Here is a 23683-nt window from a genome sequence, read left to right as displayed (position 1 = left end):
CGATGGAACGGGAGACAGACAGCGCCTCTTCCACCTGTTCTCCGCCGCCGGCCTCGGCGCTTCAGTGCCTCGAGGAAGAAGCGTCGCTTTCTCCCTCGCCTTCGCATGCATCAGCCGACTCGCTCTTTCCCCCATCAGGACAGGAAGTCGCGAGGGAATTGGCAGGAGATGAGACGAGGGCTGATGCCTCCAGCCTCAACCATGGAAACTGTGGCAGACACACAGAGGCACAGCCTCGCAGCTCGGAGAGCGAGCTCACACTGGCGGTGCGAGAACCCGGAGAACATCGAACGCCGCACAGTGCAAACTTTCCTGCTTCTCCGTCCTCCTCGGTCGCGCTCGCGCTAGTGGACAAGGGCGAAAGCGAAGGGCGACCTCGCGATCCGCAGTCGACGGGAGCCCGTTGCGCTCTCCCGCGGAAACGCCTGATGATCGAACGTGTCGTGCTGGAGAACTTCAAGAGCTACGGCAAGAAGAAGACGATCGGCCCCTTCCATAAAGTGAGTCAGGCGCGTCCAGGGGGCTGAACGGTCAGAAAAGTGGATGCGCATGCAGGTTGTGCAGACAGCCGAGAGTCTGTAGTCTCTCTCCCTCGGCCTTGATCGGCCAACCGCCGTCAACGCGTGCTCGTCTCTTCCGACTCGTGGATTTTTTGGAGCCCACCCGTTTTCCATGGCGCATCATCGGGGAGAGAGAGCGCGTACCTGCCTTGTCTGTGTCGCCCCTGTCGACCCTTTCTCGCTGAAGGCAAAAACCTGCCTGAGGATGCACCGCGTGTGTGTCACGCAGCGCGCCGCTCTCGGCTCTCGAGCAGTGCGAAGGAGTGTCTCTTTCGCATGTCTCTCTGCCTTTCCCGCGAACGCCGTCGAACGCTTCGCGAACGAAGAGCCCCCGTCACGGTGTCTTTGCTGCGCTCCTGTGCCTCAGCGCTTTACGGCCATTGTGGGCCCGAACGGCAGTGGCAAGAGCAACGTCATCGACGCAATGCTCTTTGTCTTTGGGCGGAGAGCGCAGCAGATTCGCCTGAAGAACGTCGTCGAACTCATCCACAACTCGGCCGCTGCAGGGGGCGGCGAGCCTCTCCAAACCGCCAGAGTGACCGTCTTCTTCCAGGAAATATTTGACCCGGTAGGTCCCCCCCCCCAAAACTGAGACACCCTCGCGCACAGGCGCGCCGCAGCCCACGCGGAGCAGCTTCCTGCAGAGGCGTGACGCATGCGTCAGACACGCAGCTGCCGCAAGGTGAAAAACCAAGCGAGGGAGACTCACGGGGTTGAGGGACGCGAGAGACAAGGCGGATGCGACAGCTCGTCGCTTCTTTTCCGCGCTTCTCGTCAGCTTCTTTCTTGACCCTTCTCTGCGCTCTGGCTGCGCATGCTAACAAACCACTGGTTTTGGAGATGCTGAATTCTTGAGCGTGAACAGTGTAGTTCTGTTGAATATATTTACACGGTTTTAAATGGCTGAGAAGCGGACGAGGACCGTGGTGCCATATGTCAACAGCAGAGTGCCGTCTGACGGCGAGACCGCCCCCCCCTTTCAACTGCCTCGCTCTGCGCTTCGCACTCGCGCGTCTCACCTCTCCCCGCCGTTCTGCCGTCTGGTGCACCTGCTAGGATCCGGATTCGGAGGATTTCGAGGTGATCCCCGGTTCGCAGTTTGTCGTGTCGCGCGAAGTGTCTCGAGCCTCGAACTCGACGGAGTACCGTGTGAACGGCCAGCGCGCCCAGCAGCGACAGGTCGTCGAACTGCTCAAGTCGAAGGGTCTCGATCTGCAAAACAACCGTTTCCTCATTTTGCAGGGCGAAGTCGAGCAGATTGCCCTCATGAAACCCAAGGCAACGGTAGGCAAAACCGACCAAAGCAGCAAGCGAAGCAGGAGTAGCCGACGAAGCAGGCGAAGCCGGAGAAGCAGGCGAAGTCGGCGAAGCAGGAGTGGCGAAGCGACGGCGCGAGCTGTCGACTCACAAACGGTCTGCCGAAGATTCCTCGCTTTCCCTGCGTGTTGCCCAGTCCTTCGCCCAAGGATCTCGTGGGAGGAGACGAACCGTCGCGTCGGGCTCCGTTCGTGATGCTTCCCTTCAAGTTAGCGCATGCATTTTTACTCATGACCCAGGGTGGCTTCGCCGTTCACCGATGTTGTGCGTTTTCTGGGCTCTCTCGTCTTTCAGCGGCCCGAGGAGACAGGCCTTCTGGAGTATCTCGAAGAGCTCGTGGGATCGAACCGCCTCGTCGAGCCCATTCAGAAGGCGCAGGAAGACTACGAAGCGTCATGCCAGCAGGTAGCGTTTTTGCCGCTTTCCAGGGCGTTTTGAGAGAAACCCGCGTTTTCTCCTGTGGCCACAGCGAGGCGGACAAAGCTTGTGACAACTGAAGCGAACAAAGGCAGTGTGGATTCCGACGGAATTGCAGACTTCCTGACTGAGACGCACTGCGCGAGGGGCGGTCGAGACAGTTCCTGGTTTCGTTGCGCCTTCTTCGGGGAGGCCGTCGCTCTTCTTTTTCGGAATCGCCTCAGCCGTTGTTTTTCTGTTTCGAGTTTCGCGATGGTCACCCTCTCTGTGTGTTTTGGCTGTTCCTCTGGGCTTTCAAGGGAATTTAAACGCACACGAGCACCATTGTGCAGGAGGTTCTTGCTCCTCTTCACGCTCGTTTCCCTGTGGGTCTGCGTTTTCTCTACTGACTGCATGCTTGTCTTAAGGGTGTTTAAAAGGGCTGTATTCTGAGGTCACTCGTTTTTTCCCCTCCCTGCTTTTAGCTCTTTCCTAGCTTTCCTCCTCTGTTCGAGACAACCGCCAAAACCCGCTGAAAGAAGGACGAGGGAGGCGCGACACTGGCGTTTCGGAAAGGATTCCCGGTTCGTTTTCCTGCGCTTTCGTTTCCCTGTCTTTTCCTCGTTGCCGACCGCGTGTTTTCCTCTCTGCTGGCATTTCACAGTACCAAGAAAAAGCAAATCGCTGTAGGGCGGCCGGCGCGGAAGTGAAGCAGCTGGAAGGCCCGAAGAACGAGGCGGTCAAATTTCTTCAGTTTGAAAAGCAAGTTCAGACAAACGCCCTCCTTCTCGCGGCTCTCGACGGAAGGGTAAGGCTAGACAGGCCAGGGACACGGAAAGAAGCGAAAAAGCGAACGAAGAGCAAGGCGAACGAGAAACACGTTGAAGACGCAGAGGTGCTGCGCAAAAAAAGGAGGCGAAGCAGAAAGACAAGAGAGAGAGAAGACGAGAGGCGAGGTCAGGAACGGAGAATAGGTCCCTTCAGAGTGAGAGAGTCGCGAGACAGATTCATGGACAAGGAAAGAGAGAGATGAGGGACACGTCTCGTGCGTCTGCAACTTGCGTTGGCCTTGCTTTCCCCCCCCTTTCGTGCCGGGTGTCTGTTCCGCCGCTGCTCCTCTTCCCTTGCCCCGTTATCGCCCTTCCGTGCGGTTCCCGCTTTCCCTTTCGCGTCTCGCCGTGTGCGTTCAGGAGCTCAGTGGAGTGTATCGCCAGAAACGCCGCGAGCTAGCCAAAGTGGAGAGGCAGAAAGAAGAAGACGAAGAAAAGGGCGCTGCTCTCGCGCAGCAGTTCGAGGCGGTGAGGCGACCGGGTTTCTCGCGCCGGCGCCGCGTTCTCGTCTTCACTGACTCGCGTCTTTGCTCCTCTTCCTTTCTCCGCCCAGGCGTCTCTCTGGTGCTCTCGGTGTCTCCTCGTTATCACCAGCCCTCGTTTTCGCTCCCCCCGTCTCGTGGTGCAGGCGGCCTCAGGATCGTGGTGCACAAATGTATGCTGCGTATATGCATGCATCTGCATACATACATATACACATATATACATATATACATATACACATATATGCATATACACATATATGCATATATACATATATACATATACACATATATATACATATATGCATATATACATGCATATATGCATATACATAAAGACATATGCTGTGGCGTGTACCGCCGCCATCTGTACGTATCCTGGCACCTAGGTAATGTATATATACATATATATATATATATATATATGTATATATATGGACGTACGTGTGTCTGCATGTGTGTGGACCTACGGTGTTTTGCCCATGTGTTGCCTGTCTGTTTCCTGCAGTTGGGTAAAGAGTTGGATGAGTTGTGGAAGAAAGACAAAAAGCTGCAAACGCAGTTCGCTGAGGTGAGAGAGTCTCACGCCACATTTCTGTCCTCTGGAGACGCAACTCCCATCACAGATTTGCCCGCCGGGCTGCATGCGCAACTGTCTCTCTGCACGTCTGTGCAAACTGTCTGTAGAACTGGGAACACGAGACGTCTGTGGGACTTTCGCTTGGACACAGGCAGAGCCACGAGAGGCGTGAACGTCTCACGGGCGTTTTTTCTGTGTGTTTTGTCGACGTTTTCCTCGGGCGTGTACCGCCACCGATTTTCGAAGCTGGAACTTTTTAGAGGCCCCATGTCCCTTTTGTCGGTTCGCAAACGTTCTTTGCGCGAAGAGCGAAGGCTTTTTTTCGCGGCGTCTGTTCGCTTGCCGTGAGCCTAAAATCGTTTTCTCGTGCTCCCTCGTCGCGGGGCGCTCTCTCAGGTCGACGGGAAGTTCAACCAGATGGTGTGGCGCGACGAGGAGCTGCGGAACGAACTTTTCAGCGAGGCGCAGGCCAGCGAGGAGAAGACGCAGAAGGTGAAGGCGAACGAGAAGAAGCGCGAAGAAGAGCAGAAACTGATTGACAGCCGCCAGGCGGAGGCGGACGAGAAGAAGCTGCAGATTCCCGCGGCAGAAGAAGCCTACGAGAAGGCGAAAGAAGACGTCGAAACCTACAGAGAATCGATTCAAGGTGCGAAGAGAGAGGAAACACACGGGGGGAAACCGCACGCGCGCAAGAGAGTGAAACGCCGAACTTTGGATTGAAGCAGAGAAGGTGTGGACGAGCCGAGAAGACGCGAACCCGAACTCGCATGCGTCTACACACAGAGAGGAGAGTCGATAAGTGGGCCACGATGTACACCAGCTCTCGAGGAACAAGGAGCCGAGGCGAACCAGGCGAGAGAGGAAGAAAGCGCCGTTTTTCTGCGCGGTGTCACGTGCCAGCCGCGAGATTGGTCTGCTTTTTTACCTTTTCATTTTTCTCTGTTTTTCTCTGGCAGACGAAGTTCGGCGTCTCGCAGCCGCCCACAGCAAGGCGGAGCAGCAACTCGCGCCGCTTCAGGCCAAGCTGGACGACCAGATGAAGGGGATCGCCAAGTTAAACAAGGAGTTCTCGCTCCTCGAAAAGAAGAAACTGCGAGTGCGTCTGCCGTCCATTCTGGAAAACGCGAGTCGAGTGTCTCTGCACCCTAGGAAGGGTCAAGGCCCGCTGCAGAACAACGAGGAGAGAAACGCAGAGGGAAGTGTTTTGGCGTCCAGAAACGCTCCGCGAGCGTGTGTCGCGCGCTTCTAGGAGCCAAGCAGTTCTCGCGTCCGGGAAAGGGAGGGGAGAAAAACGGCGTGCGTCGCGCCCAAGTCTGAGGGATTCCGTTCGTTTTCAAGAGACGCGAACGCGTGACGCAGGCAAGCTGCTCTGCTGCGTCGTCTTCCTGGGGCATCCGGAGGAAGGGGGCGGTGTGTGAAATCTGTCTCGCTGATGCTCGGTCTTTTCGCTCCTTCTGCTCCGTTTTCTCGCTTTCTCTAGGGCGAACAAGAATACAAAAATCTGGAGGAGAGTCTGACGAAGCTGACGCAGCTGCTCCAGGATCGGACCGCAGGCACCAAGCAGAAGACGCAGCTACTCTCGACTATTCGCGCGGAGAAGACGCAAGCGACGCGTCGGCGCGAGGAGGCGCAGGGCGAAGTGTCGCGTCTCCGAGAAAGGCTGCGCGAAATCCAGAGCAAGGCGCATGCAGTGAGGCCAAAACCACGCCCAGAGCGGCGCAACAGAGAAGGCGGGAGTCGCAGACAAGGCTCGCACGGCAGAGACGGGGAAGGGACGCGAGGACCAGAGCTCCCGAGAGAACCGGGAAGAGCCGAAACGTGTTGGACCAACTTTCGCGCATTTTCCTGCCGTTGGACCGTCATAATACAGCTGCCGTTGAGGGGCGGAAGGGGAACTTCGCTCGCGATGGCGGAGGAAAGACGTCGAGGGTCGTGAGCGCGCGTGGCGCAGGGAAGTTTTTTTGAAGTGTGTCGAGCGTTTTGCCAGGAAGGGGTTTTTCAGATCCGTGCTTCGAAGCGGGTGACTGCATGCGAAACGGGACGCGCCCGGACTCGGAAACTTCAGCAGCGTTTTGTCTTTCTTCTCGTTTCAGATCGAGGCACGCCGCGTCGAATCCAAATCGAACAGTCGCCTGATGCAGGCTCTGCAGCAAATGAAGAAAAAGGGGGAGATAAAAGGCCTACACGACCGCCTCGGCGAACTGGGGTGTATCGATAGAAAGGTGAGGCTTCCGGCGTTTGCGGCGCAGGTCTGGACGCGTCCTTTTTCGTGAGCCTCGCCCCACGCAGGGTGTTCCACGCGTTAGTTTTTGTCCTGCGTTCTTTCCGCGCTCGCGGTTTCTTCGCAGTACGAAAAGGCGTTCATGGCTGCAGGAGGCGGCTTCTGCTCCTTCCTCGTCGTCGAGGAGCCACCGGACGCCACGGCCATCTTCCAGATTCTTCGCCAGCAAAACCTGGGACGGGTTAACATCATGGCGCTTCGCGTTCTCGTGAGTTTTCCTCTCAGTCCTTCTCTTTCCCGCCCAGCGGTCGAAAGGGCGTTTCCCTGGCGGAGGCAGAAGCCAGCAGGCCGCGCCTTCGACGCCATACTCTCACGCGTATTTGCCTAGACTTATCCATCGAGAGACTCACAGAGGTAGATATCCATCTGTACATACTATATACATATATATGTATGTGTATCTACAGAAGTATTTACGCACGAGGGTCTAGGCTTTGACCATGTGTAGACATGTTTGTACTTGTAGTTGTCTCTGTAGAGTTTCGCTCGCTTTGTGTCTACAAATGGTGATATACATCGAGAAGAAGACAGGAAGCAGTCTATCTCGGCAGTGCATTCGGCCTGGTGTGTGTCTTCTCTTTTTTTCTGCCTCGCTTCTTCTGTGTGGCTGGACTGCGCCCTCGCGCCTTCTGTTTGCACGCTAGTTTTTCTTTCACGGTTCTCTTTTCACGGTCGCGACTTGTGCCTCGCGCAGGAAAGAGATCTCGCAGGCTACATGCAGCGTTCGGACTCGGAAGCGCGCGCAGGCGACTTTCCACTGCCCCGCCTCATCGACCTCGTTTCTCTCAAAAACGATCGCTACAGAGTCGCCTTCTACAAAGCTGTGGGCGACACCGTCGTCGCGTCTGACATGGACGAAGCTTCTCGAATCGCCTATTCGCAAAGAAGAAGAGGTACATGCCACACACACACACACCAGACAAATGTCCAGCGCGCGCTCGTAGATCGAGAGAGAAGCGCGAGGGGCGGGGAAGAGGTCGAGAGACAGGACTGTCGAGAGAGATCTGGATGAGGAGCAACGGGCACGGCGAGTTCCAAATCGATCCCCCGCACCACTGAATATATTGTATACGCATGTATGCGTATATGACTAGATAGGTATAACATTTTTATGTATATGTATATATATGTGTGTATATATGTGTATATATATGTATATTTTGTAAAGGTATGATATTATATGTAGACGTATAGGCGGTGTTTGAGTGTGGAGTCTTCTGTTAGGGCGCCCTGGGAATGGAGTTCTACACAGGACTCCTGGCGGTGTAGGCAGGGTGTCCAGTCCGGAGCGAAAGTTGTGTCTCGTTTCTAGGTTCGTTTTTCTTTTTCCGTGTCTGTGAAGCTTGGCTATGTGGGCAAGGCGACTCGCGTGGGAGTCAAAAGGGAACGGCTTTTGCTTTCTTTTGCGCGAATTTCTTCCTTTTCGCAGTTGTAACTCTGGACGGCGGCCTGATCGAGGTCGACGGGCGCATGGTGGGGGGCGGCGTGCGCGACAGCCCCGGGAGCGGGCGAGGGATTCGCGTCTCCGAAGGCCCAAGCGTGGACAACATCGCGGAGGAAGAAGACAACTTGCCAGAACTCCGAGAAGAGATTCGAGAGAAGGAACAGAGACTTCAGAACGCCCTCCGAGAAAGCGTAAGGCCTACACAGCTTCGAAAGGCAAGACGTGGAGAGAGACGTGAAAGAGGGAGAAGAAAAATTTGCTCAGCGAAAGAGGCGGGTGTGGTCCCGGGGGAGAGCAGAGAGCGCGTCAGGCGAGGCCACGCGAAAAGGGGGAGACACACACGGGGCGAGAGAAGCACAATGCGAGAAAAAACGACTGCCTTTTTATCCAATGCTGGGAGCTGGGAGCAGAGAGCACTGCGCGCCTTCTTTTCCCTTCCCACCGGTGTCGCCGTGTCTTTGCGTTGTTTCCGTCGCGTCTCTCTGCGGGCGACGCGATTGCCTTCTGTCTGTGGGCATCGTCGTCTTGCGTGCGTTTCTGCGCAGGAAGAGAGCGAGGAGTCCCTCACCAGACTGGCGGCGCAGGAGGAGGAGACAGAAAGCAGTTTGGCCCTTCTTCAACAAGACATCCAAGCAGCAGAGAGACAGGTGAAGGCGCTACGTAGACGAGAGAAGCCGAAGAATTTGCCGAAACTGGCGGCCGTCGCCCTGCGCAAACAACCTTTCTTGGGGAGCGTTTTCGCGCTTTCAGGCTCACCTGCGACTTTTTCAATTCGCCTTTTCTCTGCGCTGCAATACGTTCAGGTTCAAGAGGTGACAGAGCGTCTCGCGTCTCAGAGCAAAGAGAGCCTCTCGAACGAGGAGAAGAAGAAGATGGTAGCGCTTCAGAAAGAGGTACATCTTGAAACTTGCTTTCGAAACGAGATGCACCCTACGCACCTACTCGTGGGGTCTTATCCTTGTGTACATGCCGCTTGCCGTCTGTACCTCTCTCCAAATTCCCCCACAAACTGACGGCGCGCCCCCGTGCCCGTGCCATCCGGTAGACGTAGCAATCCACAACTTCCTGCACATACACATCTATTTATGCATATACATATACATATATGTCGGTTTATTCTAGGAATTGTGTGTTCTCTGTGTGTCTGTTTTTGGGCACCTCAACCGCTCTCGCTTCGTGCTGAGGCGTCCCGCGCCACGTTTGAGTCTGAAACTTTTCACGCTTTCCGCCAGCGGTCGCTTTTCCACGTTCGCGCGCGAGGCGTTTGGCGCGACTCGGGAAACAGCGCAGGAGCAGCTGATCGCGTCGAAAATCGACAGGAAGGCCGTGCGTTTTCGTTTTCCTTTCTCCGCCGACACAGCTGGCCCAAGCGGCGCCTTTGTGGGTTCGAAGATGGACCGATTTGAGGACGCGCCGCGGTGTGCTTCCGGCGCCTCAACTTGTGTCGGAAGTCGCATTCTCCTTTTCGTTTTCTCTCTTTGTGCGCCTTCAGATCGACGCCGCCAGCGAGAAACAGAAAGATACCGTCGAAAAGGTGAAGAACCAGGAACGCGTCGTGAGCGAGTTGTACCAGAACGTGCAGAACGCCGGCGGAGAGGAGATGAAGACGCGGAAGAACAAACTTCTGGTGGCAGAACGCGGTGAGTTGTGCTTGACACAGCGAGCCCGAAGGTGCGGCCAGACACGCGGCGCAACTCCGCGGAAAGAAACAAGTGTGAAGAGAGAAACGCGCAAGTGGAGGGCTGTGTTTTTTGTCTCTCTTTCAACTGTGTTCACTTCTGAAAAGAAAATGGTGTGTGGGTCGACACGCCGCGACGCCTCCCTTGGGCGTTGCGCTCTCGTGTCGAAAAAGCGCGTCTTCCTGGCTCCGCAACACGGCTTTGTTCGTTCAGATTTGAATCGCCTCAAGGGGCAAGTGACGTTCCAGCTGAAAGAAGTAACCGACCGGAAAGTCGAATGCGAGAATCTGAAACGCGCCAACGTACGGCTCACCAAGGAAGTTGCAGATCACCAGGTGAGTCGACCACGCGTTTCCTCAGAACGCGTAGACACACACGGAGCCATTCCTCGGTCAAAACAGAGGGTTATCCACATCTCTGGCGATATCCCTTATCTGTGTCTATATCAGTCCCTCAATGTCTATCAAGATACATCTATCTATATCTATCTATCTATCTATCTATATATATAAAACTATATTTGCACACGTGGGGGCGCGTCGCGACCATAGAGCTGTATACGCAGGCTTAGAGAGGGTGGCTCTGGAGGTCGATATTTGGATATACCCAGACAGCTTTAGATGGTTATGTGCGTCTGCGTGTAGATACGCTATATAGGGGGAAATGTAAACAAGACGCGGTATCTGCCTCCTTCTTTGTTTTTACGTGTGTATCCGCTCATGAATGTACGCATACGTATATGAATGCGTAGGTTTTTAAAGGTAGGTTGGGGGAAGCATGTCCCTGCTTTAGCCTTCTGTTTGGATTTGTTTTCGAAGAGACGCCTGACGGAACTGTCGGAACAGCTGTCCCAGATGGAAGACGAGGCAAAGGAAGTGCTGGCGGAGAAAGAAAAGATCGAGGAAGAGCGAAGCAAACTCGAAGAGGAAATGAAAGGCCTGCGATCGCGGAAGGAAACAGTCGAAGAAGACATCAAGCAGCTCGGACTCAACACCGTGGGTAGAATCCGAACCTCCCCGTTCCTTCGTTCCCCGTTTTGTGTGTTTCGCTTCCGGGTGTCTTTTTTCTCCTCTCTTCTCTTTTTTCTCTCCTGTGTTCTTGTCGCCGTCTCGGTCCTTGCCGAGACGGAGGCACCGTTCAGTGCACAGCGTTTCTGGCTGCTTCAGGTCGTTTTTATCCCCAGGGTCGTTCCCTTTTTTTCGCAAGAAATCGGGTTTTTGTAGCCGGCTCAAGACACGCTTCTCTGGGGTCTCGCCGCTTCGCTTCTTTGCGAGGCCGACGCGGTCCTTTTGCGCCTCTTCGGATTCCTCTCGAGTCAGTTTTTGCCAGTTTTTTCTCGGTGCGCGTCGGGTGCTCCGTGAGTCATGTGTTTCCCGCCTTCCGCCCCCCCCTCCCCCTTGGTTTGTTGCTTTCCTCTGTTCGCATTTCGTGTGTCGTTCTCGGCCTCTGTGTTCTCCAGCTGGACGTCAAGCACCAGTTGACGACCCTGCAGGCTGCGGTGGAGCAAGCGAGTCAAGCGAGGCAGGCACAGCTCCAGCAGTTCTCGTCGGCTGTGGAAAAGTTGAGCGAGTTGCAAAAGATGCTGAGAGACGAGGGCGGAGACGACGAAGGAGACGAGGGGTCGGCCGACAACGAGGGCCAGCAGAGCGAGAACGCGGCGGGAGAAGATACAGTGCAGGACGCGGCGCAAGGCGAGCAGGAGGTCGAGATGGAAAGCGACGAGAAGAAGGCAGAAGGAATGGAGACGACGAAGAGGCCGGAAGGAGAGGAAGCAGGGGGAGAGGTCCCGGGCTCGAAAGAAGCGGGAAGTTCCGACAGCGACGGCGAGCAAGATGCGGAAGACGATTTCGCGTCTCTTCTCTTTACTCGTTTTGGGGAACTTCTTCGGAGGCTGAACCTGGAAGCCTCTCTCGCGGCCTCGAACCTGAGGAGCCTCGACAAAAAGACGCTACTGGCGGAGAGACAGAAATTCGGATCGGAGCAGAAGAAAGGGCGCGGCGCAGCGACCGGCGAAGGCGGCAGTCTGCATGCGCTCGTGCTGTATCGACAGAAGAAGAAGGAGTTCGAAAAGAAGGAAGAAGACATGCAACACGCCTGGAAGAGCAGAGAGGCAGCCAAACGCCAAGTCGACCTGCTCTGTGCAGAACGGAAAAAAGAATTCATGGACGCATTCGTCATCATCGCTGCAAAACTCAAAGAAACCTACAGAGTAAGAAAGCCTCCGCCGCTGCTCTCTCAACTTGCTTCACGTTTCCTGGCGACGCGTCGGCCGCCAACGCCACGCTACGCTTTACGCAGACTTAAACATGCTGGCGACAAATGTGCGCCTCCCTACATAGATTGATTCGTGTGAATCCATATATGCATATGAACACGTGCATTCATATATATATATACATATATGCATGGGCGTTGTATGTGCACGTAGTTGCTCTGTGTGTGCGTCCATCCGTGGGTCGGCGTGTAAACACAGGCCAGAAAAGTTTTGTCTATCCTGCATGTGCGCATAAAAGGTTCTCTGCATGCAACCGTGCACAGCGTATGGCAGCGCTCTGCAGCAGTCACCTTCTCGCTGCCTAGAAGGATCTGTGGAAGCGTGTATGCGAGCGCTAGCTGTCTTGGCGGCTTTCGATCCGCCGCACGTGGAGGCCCCGACGCATGCAGCGCCTTCGTTTTCCCCGTTTTTTCACGTGAAGAGAAATGTGCGTTTCCCCTGGCAGATGCTGAGCCAAGGCGGGGACGCAGAGCTGGAGCTCGTCGACTCCTCCGATCCTTTCTCTGAAGGCGTTCTCCTGTCCGTCCGTCCACCCAAGAAAAGCTGGCGACTCATCCAGCATCTCTCAGGTAGGAGACAAAACACACAGCGAGAAGAAGACGAAAAAGACGACGAAGAACAACAAGCGGAAAAGAACAAGACGAAGAAGGAGACGGCTGCTGCGGGGGCGTTCGCCGAGGGAGGCGCCTGCCACAGAAGGCGAGACAACCGCAAGTTCTTTAGGATGGCGCTCGTTACTAAGCCGTACTTCTTTTTTGCATGCGACGTTAAGGGGAAGAGGGGAAGCCGCATCGGGGAGGAGAGAGGAATTCTTCGAAGCCGTCACTCTCTGCCTCGTGTGTCAATTTGATCTCAGGAGGAGAGAAGACTCTCAGCAGCTTGTCTCTGGTGTTTGCGCTGCACCACTTCTCGCCCACCTGCGTCTACTTTCTGGACGAAATTGACGCCGCTCTCGACTACCGAAATGTGTCAATTCTCGCGAACTTTGTCAAACAAAAGGCAAAGGACGCTCAATTCATCATCATTTCCCTCCGCAACCAACTCTTTGAGCTCGCCAATCGCCTCGTAAGGGTCTTTCAAAAAAAGACGAATCCACCGTTTCATCTACAGGCAAATATATATATATATATATATATATATATATATGGATATATGAGTGCAGGTATGTATATGTATATAACTGTATGTGTCTGAATATAAATTGATGGGTGGAGAGTAGATGTTGGTGGTCCTTCTGTTTCTCTCTCCTGCACTCCTTGGATCTCGCCTTTTTTTACAGTTTTTTTCAGCATGAGGTAGCCGTCTCTTTCTGGGCAAGACGAAGGCGTCACGTTTTGCCCCTATCCTCGTTAAGAGAAATGTCCCTTTTCGTGCCGTCTGGCGTTCCTGCTTCTTCCCCGCAGGTCGGCATCTACAAAACTTTCGATGTGACGAAATCCGTGGCAGTTGATCCCGGGCGGTTCTCGTCGGACGACCGAGGCGAGGAAAACAAACGGCCCATCGCCTCGGGCGAACCCGAGAGCCTCGCGAGTCAGACTGCTTCGCCCCTCCTGCACAGACATCGAGAACCCGAGAAGAAACGGGGAGAGGTGTCGACTCCACTGCAGCTCCTCTCCCTCTAGGCGAGGCCTGAACGCGGCGAAAAAGGAAGCGAAAAAACAGGTTTTGGTGGCGCTCGTGCTTTTCTGCCTTTTTCTTCTGCCGGTCCTCAACCAGTCGCCGAGGCGAGACGAAGCGCGCCACAGAAGAGAGACGGAAAACGACGTCTGCTCTCGACACCCGTCTCGCACTCGAAGGCTCTCTCTCGCTGTCAAAGGCCACCCTTCTGCCTCGGTCTCCAAAGAGTCGAGCTCCGAGCGCCGCCGGGACGCTCGTCCTCTCTGTACACTCAAAACGAGGACGGCATGCGTTTCAGCGAGGGGCGCTGCCTTCCTCGAACGGTTCTGGAGAAAGGTAACTGTTTTTCGGCAAATCCGTGCAAAAGAGGGCTGCGGTTTCGACTAGGCGACAGGCAGCTTAAAGGCTTCTTCGCCTGGGGGCCGGAAAAGGACAGGCGCGCGTGGTCGCCTTCGACTTCGCTTCTTCTCTTCGCAAGGATCTAACGTAGCAAACTGAAGCGTCATGTCAAGAAATCGATTTCGGGGCCTGTGCATGCGTCTGGGCGACTCGCTGTGATGAGCAATGAATACGCTTGTAAGAACCATTCACGTACAGAGTTATCGACGCTTATACTATGTACAGTTAGGTGCGTATGTGTGTGGTATTGTTGGCTGAGACGAGAAGATCGCGTTTTGCGCGAAAGGCGCCTCTGTGGGCCTTCTTGTGCCCGTTGCATGCAGTCGCGCGTTTTCGTCCCCTCCAGACTTTTAAAAATCCTTTGTCGGACGGCAGAGGCCAGGCGACGCCGCTTCCTCACTTTTGCTTCGCACATCTGCTCAGTCTGTCTACCTTCCGACCACGCCGCTTTTGCGAGGGTCCCCTTTGGGGGGACTGCCTGACCTTGTCTCTCCTTGCGGCGTTTGCTTTTTCGAAAACTCTCCGTGCCACGCTCTGCCGACGTTTCGCTTCCTGTCTCTTTCCGTTTTCGTTATCTTCTCTCTGGAAAACAACCGGGGCAAACGACAGTGCCTACCCGTTGCTACGCCCATTCTCTCTGAGTCTGTCGCATGTGCACCCTCGCTGCATCGCGTGGATCGGCGCAGAAGGGACGCCTCTCTCTTTCGCGGCTTTTTCTCCGCGGAGAAAAAGCCGCCCCAGGTGATGCGCGCAAAGGGGGGGGGGGGGGGGGAGGAAAGGCATCTGGGGCAAAGCCAGTTTCCTTTTGGAAAAACGCCTTGGCTTTTGTGCGGCCAGGTTGTCCGTCGCAGGGGCGCGTTCGCCCCCCTCCCCCGCTCGATCGCCTGAACTCCGACATGTGGACGATTCCCGCTGTTCAGGTCGATATACAGACGCATGCACCTATCGGCAATTGGCTCATGTATGCATGCGGAGGAGCACATGTCAAGAGACACAGGGGCAAGTCTCTCCGCGTCAGTGCACATCGGCTGCACATGTTTGCCCTCCCAGGTGTTCGAGATCTGCCTCGACAAAAAGGCTCTGTCTCCACACAGACGCTCTCTCCACCTGCACTGCCTACACAGACACAGCGGCCACAGCGAGGGAGAAAGTGCAAACACAGAGACAGAACGAACGCGAGCACACTAGAGCACAGACACGGAACGAGACGGGGGGACGAATGGCTGTGCGGGTTTAGCAGCAGAATCCGCGGGACTTCGAGTTCTTCTGGGAGAGACTCTTGGCAGAGGCTGCGGGGTCCGTCGGGGCGAGAGCCATGGGCGTGAAGCACGCGGCGGGGTTCAGCATCCCGTAGGGATCGTAGTAGCACGGACCGCTGATGCTGGACGGCCCGTTGTAGAAAGAGGTGGTCAGGGGAACCGCGGCTTGCGCGCCAGGGTACAGGTACAGAGGCGGAGGGTGTCCCATGCGGGGGACCATTCCAGGAGTCGCAGCCTGCCAGGGGGCGGGAAAAAGAAACAAAAAAAAACGGGGGGGATGAAGCGAGAAAAAGGCGATGCGGGGCCGTTTTCTGCTTGCTTGGCAGTGCGGCAAATGCGGGGGACAGGACAAAAGGGACCACGCACCGCCGATGCGCTCGCGCGAGGCACACATAAAACGCACGGATCTTGTGCTCCGCTCTGTGCACACACCATCTTCACGCACGCTACACAGATACGTGCGTCGACTCGGACAGGCATCCACAGAGAGAGAGAGACGGACAAAGAGACTCGCAGAGAGACAGCGCAAGCAAGAGACCCCCTCTACACAGCGCTTCTCAGCTGCCTCACTGTCTCCAGTTTTTCGTCTCTCGACGATTGACTGTTACGGAATCCTCGCGGGCGTCGCCCGTGCCTCTCACCCTTAACGAGTTCTCTCGGTTCCTTCTCCTTTCATCTTGTTCCCTCTTGTTCTACGCTCTGCGCCGTTCCCACTTCTCTTCTCCCCTCGCTCGTGCTCTTTCCTTCCATCCTCTTCCCTCTGTTGTCGCCACACACCATCTAGGCGCGAGCAGGAACACTCGTCGGTTTTTCTCCCCTCTCTTCTGTTTTCCTTTCCGTGGTCGTTTCCAGAACACGATCCTTTCTTCGCTGCTTTCCTAATGTCGTCTCCCTTTCCTTCCACCCTCCCTCTCCCTTTCGCGCGCTGGCTTCCAGCACACAAAAAGAGCGCTCCAAGCGTGCCTCGGGCTGCGCTGTCCACGCACGCACGGTTTCCCTCGGAGACGGCGCTGTCCACGCACGCACGGTTTCCCTCGGAGACGGCGCTGTCCAGTCAAAGTCGCCGTTCTCGTGCCGCCTGGTCGCCGCCTGGCTCCGCTTTTTTCTCGTGTGTCCTCACCATGGCTGAGGGAGAGTTGAGGGCGTACGGGGCGCCGAATCCGGTGTACATGGCCTGCTGCTGCTTGATCGCAGCAACCTGGATCGCAGTCGGGTCGGACAGCTCGCCAGATCCAACAACCCGGTAGGGGGAGCCTGCTTGCATGACGGTTTCCTGGACTTGTTGCTCAGGGGCCAGGTGGCTTTCAGTCTGGGGCGCCTCGGCGCTGGAGCCTTCCTGGGCGGCGGGAACGGCGGGAACCTCGGCGGCGACTGCCTGTTCCTGTCCAGCGAGAACTCGCGCGTCGGAGGATTCGGTTGCCATCTCGGGGAGCGCTGAGAAAGGTTTGGAAGAGGAAACGGTCCAGGGTCAAGGACGCGGGGCGTTATGTGCGTGAGAGAAGGGACGAGCGAAAGGTAAGCCCGCGGGAAGGGGGAGCAGCAAAGAACGCAAGACCGAACGGGAGACAGAGGGAGTTTTGTTACTGACGCGTATAGACACCCGGCGCAGATGTGGACGGTTTCTTCCGCGGGTCACGGACCGAGAGAAAAGGAGAAGCAGAAGAGTTAAAGAGGAAAAGGAAGAAGACGGAAAAAGTCGAGCTGCAGATGGGAACAAAGGGGCTGCAGCGCCGATACACACACACTGGGCGGGCTCGAGGTGCTTTGCCGTTTGCGCGCGAGGCGCTGTACAGGTTCACCGCAAAACAAGCGGGTCTTTTCCAGTGGCAAGAAAACGCCAGGCACAGCTGTGGGCGGGAAAAGGAAATGCACAAGTCGTGCTGGAGCTTCCCAGGTTTTCCTGCAGAGAGAAGCAGGCGCAAGCAAACAAGCCAATGAGGTCGCGCGCGGCACAAGCTGCAACGTGTGTCTCAGGCCTGTAGGAAACGCTCGGAATACAAACGACAAAATCGGTGGGAGCAGATTGGTGAGAACACGAGAAAAGAGAACAGCCGTACCAGAGAGAAATCCTCTTCGTGCGCTCGAGTTCTGCAACCGGCTCCCGTCGACAACGAACGCTCGTCCCGGCCAGCCGGCAGGTGCCGCCTGCTGGTAAGGACAGACGCGCGCGCGTAGCGCACCGCTAGCCAGCGCTGGGTCACACGTTTTCTTCGTCACCTGCCAGCCGTGTAAGAAAGCAAAATGAACAAACACCGCCGCGGTCGCAAAGTGTCTGGCAGCTAGAGACGGAACAGTGAGGTCGGCGAGAAGCGACAGGGGAAAGCGAGGAGAGAGGACGGAACGGCAGAGGGACCCTGTGCGGACCGTTCGGAGTGTCAGTACACCTCTGGGAGTTCTGTTTGCGTTAGGTTGGCACGTGCGACGGGAATTTCAAGGCAAAAGGGAAATGGACACAGATTGCAGGATGGTCCTCCCCACGTTGCCCAGATACGGAACGCTCGCACCGCGAGGCCCAGAAGAAGACGTTCTCGGGGTTGCTCGGTTCTGATAAATGCTCTCGCAACGGGCTGGAGTGTGTCATCCGGACGGTTCTAACACAGGATGAGAAGCCAAGACTATTCGCGCACGGATATTCGCGTTTAGCGACGGGGACACAAGAGAACGGACGGACTGGCGGCCAAACCGGCAGTCCAGATGTGAGCACACCAACAGCGTCGCTCGTACTATCCTCACAGTGGACCTTCCCGCGGTCAGCAAGAAATGCGCACCAATACTTCAGACTTCATGCCCAGAAGGCTACAAGAAGCGATAGAGGGGGGAAGTCAGAACTGGGCCGTCGTAGGAACTGTGTGTGTGTGTGCGTGAAGTACCGACCCGATGCGGTGAGAATGGCAAGTAAAGGAGGAGTCGATCAGAAGGCAATTCCTGACAACGAGCGTCGTTGCATACCTGGGAAAGGCTAGTAAGTTCGGTGCTTTGTCTACTGGCCAATGAGGCGTCTTGCCCGCTACTAGCATGGAAGGGGCTCTAATGTACAGATATAGCTAAGGGCAGAGCGAGAGAGCAGGCGAATCTGCAGCTGGGAATGTGACGTTGCTTTTCTGGTGAGAGGAAACCCTATATAGACCCTAATGCACGCCTAATCGCTATATCACACGGATATTACAACGGCACGTTTCGCTGGTCTTCCTTGTTCAATGGTGCAAGCTAATCCTGTGAGAAGACAAGCATTTTCACGCTCTTCCGAACACGTGTGGAGTGAACAATCTTCCTGGTGCCAGCGCAAAAGCCTGGCAGTGCCTTCTTGCGCGTTTCACCGAGCGTACTTTCTGCCGTTAGTAGCTGCCACTGACACTTCAGTCCAGGCTGGCAAGTCGAAGCATCCACCGCAGAGATGCCAATCGCATTTCCTTGGAAAACGCCAGGAGGGGTTCGTCCCCCCTCTTGTTGGGTCCCTTGTATATGATTCGTGAAACTAGAAAAGCTGAACGACACATCCCTCGTACGCTCACACCAGACCACGGGAAGTGCAGCCTAACGACTGAAATTTTGACTGAGTTCTACGGCTGAAGCTTGCTCTTCCCCTGCGGGAGACAGCCACAAGGGTAAAGAAGCTCTGAATCTAACGTTCACAAAATGTGTTCTTGCGGCAAGCAATCCTGCAGAGGACTGGGAAGCTTTAACAAGAAACACACTTCGCGACTGCGGAACGCGAGACCCGTGCCTGTCCTCGTGTGTTTTCAAATGCGTTTGCACCGTCTGATGTGCGCAACTTCTCTCTTGTGTCCCGTTTCGCCGGAGCGGATCCCCTTCAAATGGAGGGTGGTGAGACTCCATAGGTTCACAACAGCTGTGAGCAGATCATTTGGAGAGGCACAATTTCTTTCAAATGGAAGAGACAAGACAAAACGATGGCGCGGGGCACTGCAGAGTGGTTACAAAAAGTGTCGGAAAGCCGATTTGCAAGTGCGACAATACCCAGAAGGGCGTAGAAGATCCTGTGCCTTCGAAGGGTCTTTCAAACAGCCCCAGACACAAGCAAGAGACCAACAGTTACAGGAGAGACGAACGGAAACACCACAGAATGGCTTTTGCCGTGCTCACCAAGACGGCGTGTATATGCACCCCTGGAATCGCATGTCCTGCGTCCTCGCTGGACTTTCACAAGTGCACATGCCGCGTTTGGCAAACTCTGCTCTTCCCTGTTTTCTCATTCTCCTCTTACTCAGTCGTGTACAGAAGACGGAACACTCCTGCTCACTCCGTCCTCTTACGTGTCTCTTGCGTTCTCAGTGTCTCAGGCGTATGCAAGCGTCGACACGCCGGGGTACGCTTGTAGCTTCTGGCCTGCATTTCGCTAGCGAGACAGTTGCTTCTTCCTCGCTTCGGCTAACTACATTCCGTATCTAAACTAAAGCACTGTTTCATTTGCATGTCACAGAACCCAAAGGTGTGCGCCTGGTTCGAGGATCCTAAACCCCCCCTTTTCTCCACTCGGGTTCTCGTCTCCCGCCTCTTTCTCTGCAGCCGTTTTACCTCCTTCGCGCCCTGCATCGGTTTTACGGTGGCCTTTAGAAGCTAAATCAAAACCGGAGTGCTCGGTAAAACCCCTGATGGGAACTCCTTTTGTGCCGCATGCAGCGATAAGGCGCGACGGCGCCTCGCGGAAGTCCTCACTCCCGACAGGAAGGACGTCGAAGTGAGAAGGCAAGGACAACTTTGACTGGAGGCGAAGGTGAGCCTACACACAACGCAAAAATGCCACGAACAAAAGGCCGGTATTCAGAGAAGCGCAGAAACACGCGCGTCTATACAAGCCCAAAATAGGTACACGTACCTCCACTCGAGTCCCTTCCTGTACCTCTACATATGCATCTATGCGTTTGCTGAGATGCACGCACATGCATCGATATGGATAAACAGATGCCTGCAATGCGTACACACCGAAATCTAGGTTGCAGATATGGAGAGGCGTCGCGTATACTCGTACGCCACCGCGTCGCCAGGAAGAGCCACGAAGCAAAACGCTGGGAAAGAAAACGCAAGAGGAAGAACTCGAGAGAAGACGTCGAAGCGGAAGGCAACACCGCAAAGATCGCGTGCCATCCACTTACATCGACAGCTTCTTCTGGCGTCATTTGGTAGCGTCGCATGTACTCCCGTGGCTCGTACCCGCCCACAGGGAGAATCGAAAGGTCAAAGACAAACCCGTCAGTCCCTGCTTCACTTCTCCCTCCCCCCTCTCCAATCGCCCCCGCCACGTCCTCATCCCCCGTCACTTTATCCTCTCCTCTCCGTCTCCTTCTCTCTCGCTCCATCTCTCTCTGAAGAGCGGCCTCTCTCGCCATCTCTTCGCTGAGCGTCTCCCGGTCTCTCCGCGCGCCTTCGCGGATCAGATCGAGCATTTTCCGACTATAAGCCGACCGGCCGCCGAAGTAGACGGTCTTGCTTCGGGGCGCCAGGGTCTGCGCGAGCGGCTCCTTCGCGCACCACTGCACGACGAAGCTGCCCCAGCCAGGAACGCCCCAGTCGAGGCCGTAGCGGCCGACTCCGGCGTGAATCGCGGGACAGAAGAAGACGAGGAAGTTCTCATCGAACTTCACGCGATCGCCCCAGTTCATCGGGTACACATTGCCAAAGACCCGCGGCGAGAGGTAGCGACGCGCCAGCACGCCACTCGGCACGAAGAAGGTCGCCCCATCGCGCTTCGCCAGAAAACGCAGAGAGGCGTAGTCGTAGGCGTCGAAGCGAACTGACGAGAGCAGGACCACGTCGATCGGAGGGAGACAGTCCAGAGAAATCCCCGGCTGACTCAGTCGCGGCACTGAACAACAACGAAACAGCAGGAAATGCCCACAGGCCGGGCGCACACGACCCTTCTACCGCATACACCGCGGAAACGCCATCCGTGCGGCTGTGTATGTCCACGTAGACACATATGCAGATGCGCAGATATGCCAAGGGGCCACCTGAAACAAGAAGGCTGAAAAACAACACAACCACGATGCTCTCTTCTGGATTTGTGCACTACATATATATATATATATATATACATGTATGCATATGTATATGCAAGTATGGAGTGTCTCGCATCTATACGTGCCAACCGATATACATTACGTATGGAACGATATCGTTGCCTGTTAATGTAGGCACGGTTTCTATCGTCTACTTTGTGCATCGGAAGGAGACACTCAGCTGTGGACGAGTGCTTCGGTCCTGTCACCTCTCAGTCGACGTCGAGAGGCGGCTGACGCACAGTTCGTGCCTCGTTCGCTCAGGTGGTCAGAGCCCTCTCCGCCCTGAAACATCTTCGCGGCTTCTCTTTCCTTATCTTGTCCACTCTTGGTTCCTTTTCTGCTTTCTCTTATCTCTGCTTTTCTCTTTTCCCTTCTCTGTTCTTATCTCTGTTTTTCTCTTACACCCAAGCCGGCCGAAGGGTCCGGCCTTGGTGGCGAAGAAGGGATCAGTGAGAACATTGATGCCTCCACACTGGAGAAGAAACGTTCCGTGACCGACAGCCTGCACGCGCAGCGGGAGCGCCGCTCGCTTCTCTTCGCCCTCTCGGTCTCCGTCTGCTGTGTCTCCTCGTTCATCTCCGTCTTGTTCTTCCGCGTGCCTCTCCGCGTCTTCTGCAAAGACGTATTCAGGGGGCGGCGGTGGAGGCGGCAGCAGGCGCCGCGCAGGCCAGAGAGCGGGAGCTCGCCACCGTGGGTTAACGAAGGACGACGAAAAGGAGGCGGAGAGCGACGAAGCAAAAGAAGAACCAGAGGAGGCGGGAGGGGCGTTGGTCTTGCTCTTGGGTGTTTCTTCTGTCGAAGGGAACGACGCTCCGTTTGCCGTGAACGCCCCGCTTTCCGGGTCGGGTTCGTGCTGCCTTCCCGTTGCCTTTGCCTCGTCTTGGTCCCTCGCTCGGTGAGTCCTCGGCTTCCTGTCTCTTTGAGGGCTGTCGCCCTCAAACAGGGCCCACGGGATCTTCTGTTGCTTGGCGTGCTGCTGATACTGGAGGAGGCGATAGCGGAGAAACCGCCGCCGCTCGGCGAGGGACGGCGCAGGAAACGGTGAAGCCGCGGGAGGGGAAAAGTGGAGCACGAAGCGCCGGAGCGTCGCGCGAAGAACGCGGAAGGAAGACGTGGAAAAACGCCGCGAAGCGCGAGAAGAAACGCAGAGAGCGGAAACGGGAGACGGCGAAGGCGAGAGGACAGACGGAGAGAAAGCAGGTGAAGAAGACAGAGACAGAGGAGCAGATGAAAGAGAGGAGACAGAGGAGAGAAGAGAGGAATGAGAAGCCGCCGGCGAGGCAAGAGAATACGAAGAGCAAGGAGACGAACGCAGACGCGCTGTCAGGCGCTGCAGGGAGGAGCAGAAAGGCCTTTTCATCGTGTGAAGCTCGTTTGAAATTCGGGGCTTTGTGCCTTCCGTGGCCCCAATGCGAAACGTCCTCCCCGCAAACACCGACACCTATTCGCGGGAGGAGAAAACGCTTGAGAGTTCCCTTCTCACTCTGTTAAAATCTGCTCTCTGGCCAGAGTCTTCTCTCTCCCCTCGGACCCTCGTATACCCATCTTTCGCCTCCCGCACTCGCTCAGACTCCGCCTTCCCTCTTCTTTTGCGTCTGTTCCCTTTTCGTCGAAGCGTTTACCAAGAACCCGAGCCGGAAAGAGTCGCGACCTCGGTCTGTTTCCTAAGATGCAAAAAGAAGGGAACAACAGAGAGAGAACGAGAAGACGCGCTCCCTTACGAGAGAAGGGAAGGGAACACGAGGGGCCAGCAGGCAGTATTGAAGCAGCAGAGAGATGTGAACCAGTTGTGTCTATGGAGGGAAGAAAGGCGACGTCGGGAGACAGCAACTCTTTCTTCTGTAAGCAGCTGAAAGCATCGGATGTACCGCGGCTCCGACCGCTGTCGCTCCCTGTATCTCCGGCCGCCTTTTCCGTGAGGAAGAATTTCACGCACAGTCCTGGCCCAAGAGAGCGACCGTCCAGGGAGAAAGAAAGGAACTACAAGGACGAAAGGAAAAGTAAAAAGACGAAAGGAACGAAGGCCTTGCTTTCGTTCTGACCTCGGAGAATGATCGCGAGAAAAGATGGCCACGGAGGCATGTGCATGCAGCCACGGCCACGAGAGGCGAGGAAAGGACAAAGAGGACTCTAGAATATGAGGCACGAGGACACAAAGAGAAAAGACAGAGTAAAAGAACATGAGAAACACCCAGAGAACACGCCTTCCCTGTCTCATCTACGCTCCGTGGCATCTCTGCTTCTCTATTATGGCCTCTCTGTCCAGCTCGGTGTGTTCGCACACGGCTCTTGGCGCGTCACGGGAGAAGCAAGCGAGAGGCGACACTCAAGCGCGCCGCTGCTTGGACGAGGAAGAAGCCCTATGTTGATCCTTTTTGTCTCTCGTCTTAGGGGAAGAAAGAAGAGCTTTTTGTTCTGTATCTCTGAATCAGCATGTTTCCTCTCCGCTAAGAGCACAGAGAAGGCGATGGGGCAGAGCGCTTCGCGCAGCTGGACGAGTCAGCGTGGAATAGGATGGACGGCTTTGGGTAAGTTCCCTTGGCG

The 23683-nt window shown here is 55.7% G+C and overlaps 3 protein-coding genes across 3 annotated transcripts; 1 reads left to right on the top strand and 2 right to left on the bottom strand.

The window, feature by feature from the left end:
- Nucleotides 1–2: 2 nt before the first annotated feature.
- On the top strand, nucleotides 3–13466 carry NCLIV_031540 (putative chromosome condensation protein; the record flags this gene model as incomplete). The annotated part of the gene is made up of 22 exons (XM_003883350.1): nucleotides 3–500; nucleotides 928–1128; nucleotides 1617–1844; nucleotides 2172–2282; nucleotides 2938–3081; nucleotides 3464–3571; nucleotides 4094–4156; nucleotides 4562–4811; nucleotides 5122–5261; nucleotides 5646–5855; nucleotides 6259–6387; nucleotides 6514–6654; nucleotides 7141–7339; nucleotides 7876–8081; nucleotides 8436–8783; nucleotides 9383–9530; nucleotides 9783–9904; nucleotides 10388–10564; nucleotides 11029–11778; nucleotides 12290–12413; nucleotides 12701–12909; nucleotides 13248–13466. The coding sequence occupies 22 exons, from the start codon at nucleotides 3–5 to the stop codon at nucleotides 13464–13466; spliced, it is 4725 nt and encodes a 1574-aa protein (XP_003883399.1).
- Nucleotides 13467–15093: 1627 nt separating this feature from the next.
- Nucleotides 15094–16542, bottom strand: NCLIV_031530 (hypothetical protein; the record flags this gene model as incomplete). The annotated part of the gene is made up of 2 exons (XM_003883349.1): nucleotides 15094–15354; nucleotides 16240–16542. The coding sequence occupies 2 exons, from the start codon at nucleotides 16540–16542 to the stop codon at nucleotides 15094–15096; spliced, it is 564 nt and encodes a 187-aa protein (XP_003883398.1).
- A 3012-nt stretch (nucleotides 16543–19554) lies between these two features.
- On the bottom strand, nucleotides 19555–22499 carry NCLIV_031520 (conserved hypothetical protein; the record flags this gene model as incomplete). The annotated part of the gene is made up of 3 exons (XM_003883348.1): nucleotides 19555–19860; nucleotides 20234–20943; nucleotides 21542–22499. 3 exons carry the CDS (start codon nucleotides 22497–22499, stop codon nucleotides 19555–19557), a joined length of 1974 nt encoding a protein of 657 aa, XP_003883397.1.
- Between the last annotated feature and the right edge of the window lie 1184 nt (nucleotides 22500–23683).

Source organism: Neospora caninum, chromosome VIII, assembly GCF_000208865.1.
Source record: "Neospora caninum Liverpool complete genome, chromosome VIII".
Taxonomy (NCBI): Eukaryota; Apicomplexa; class Conoidasida; order Eucoccidiorida; family Sarcocystidae; genus Neospora; species Neospora caninum.
Note: the sequence above shows the minus strand (reverse complement) of the source record. Positions and strands in the feature narration are given on the sequence as shown.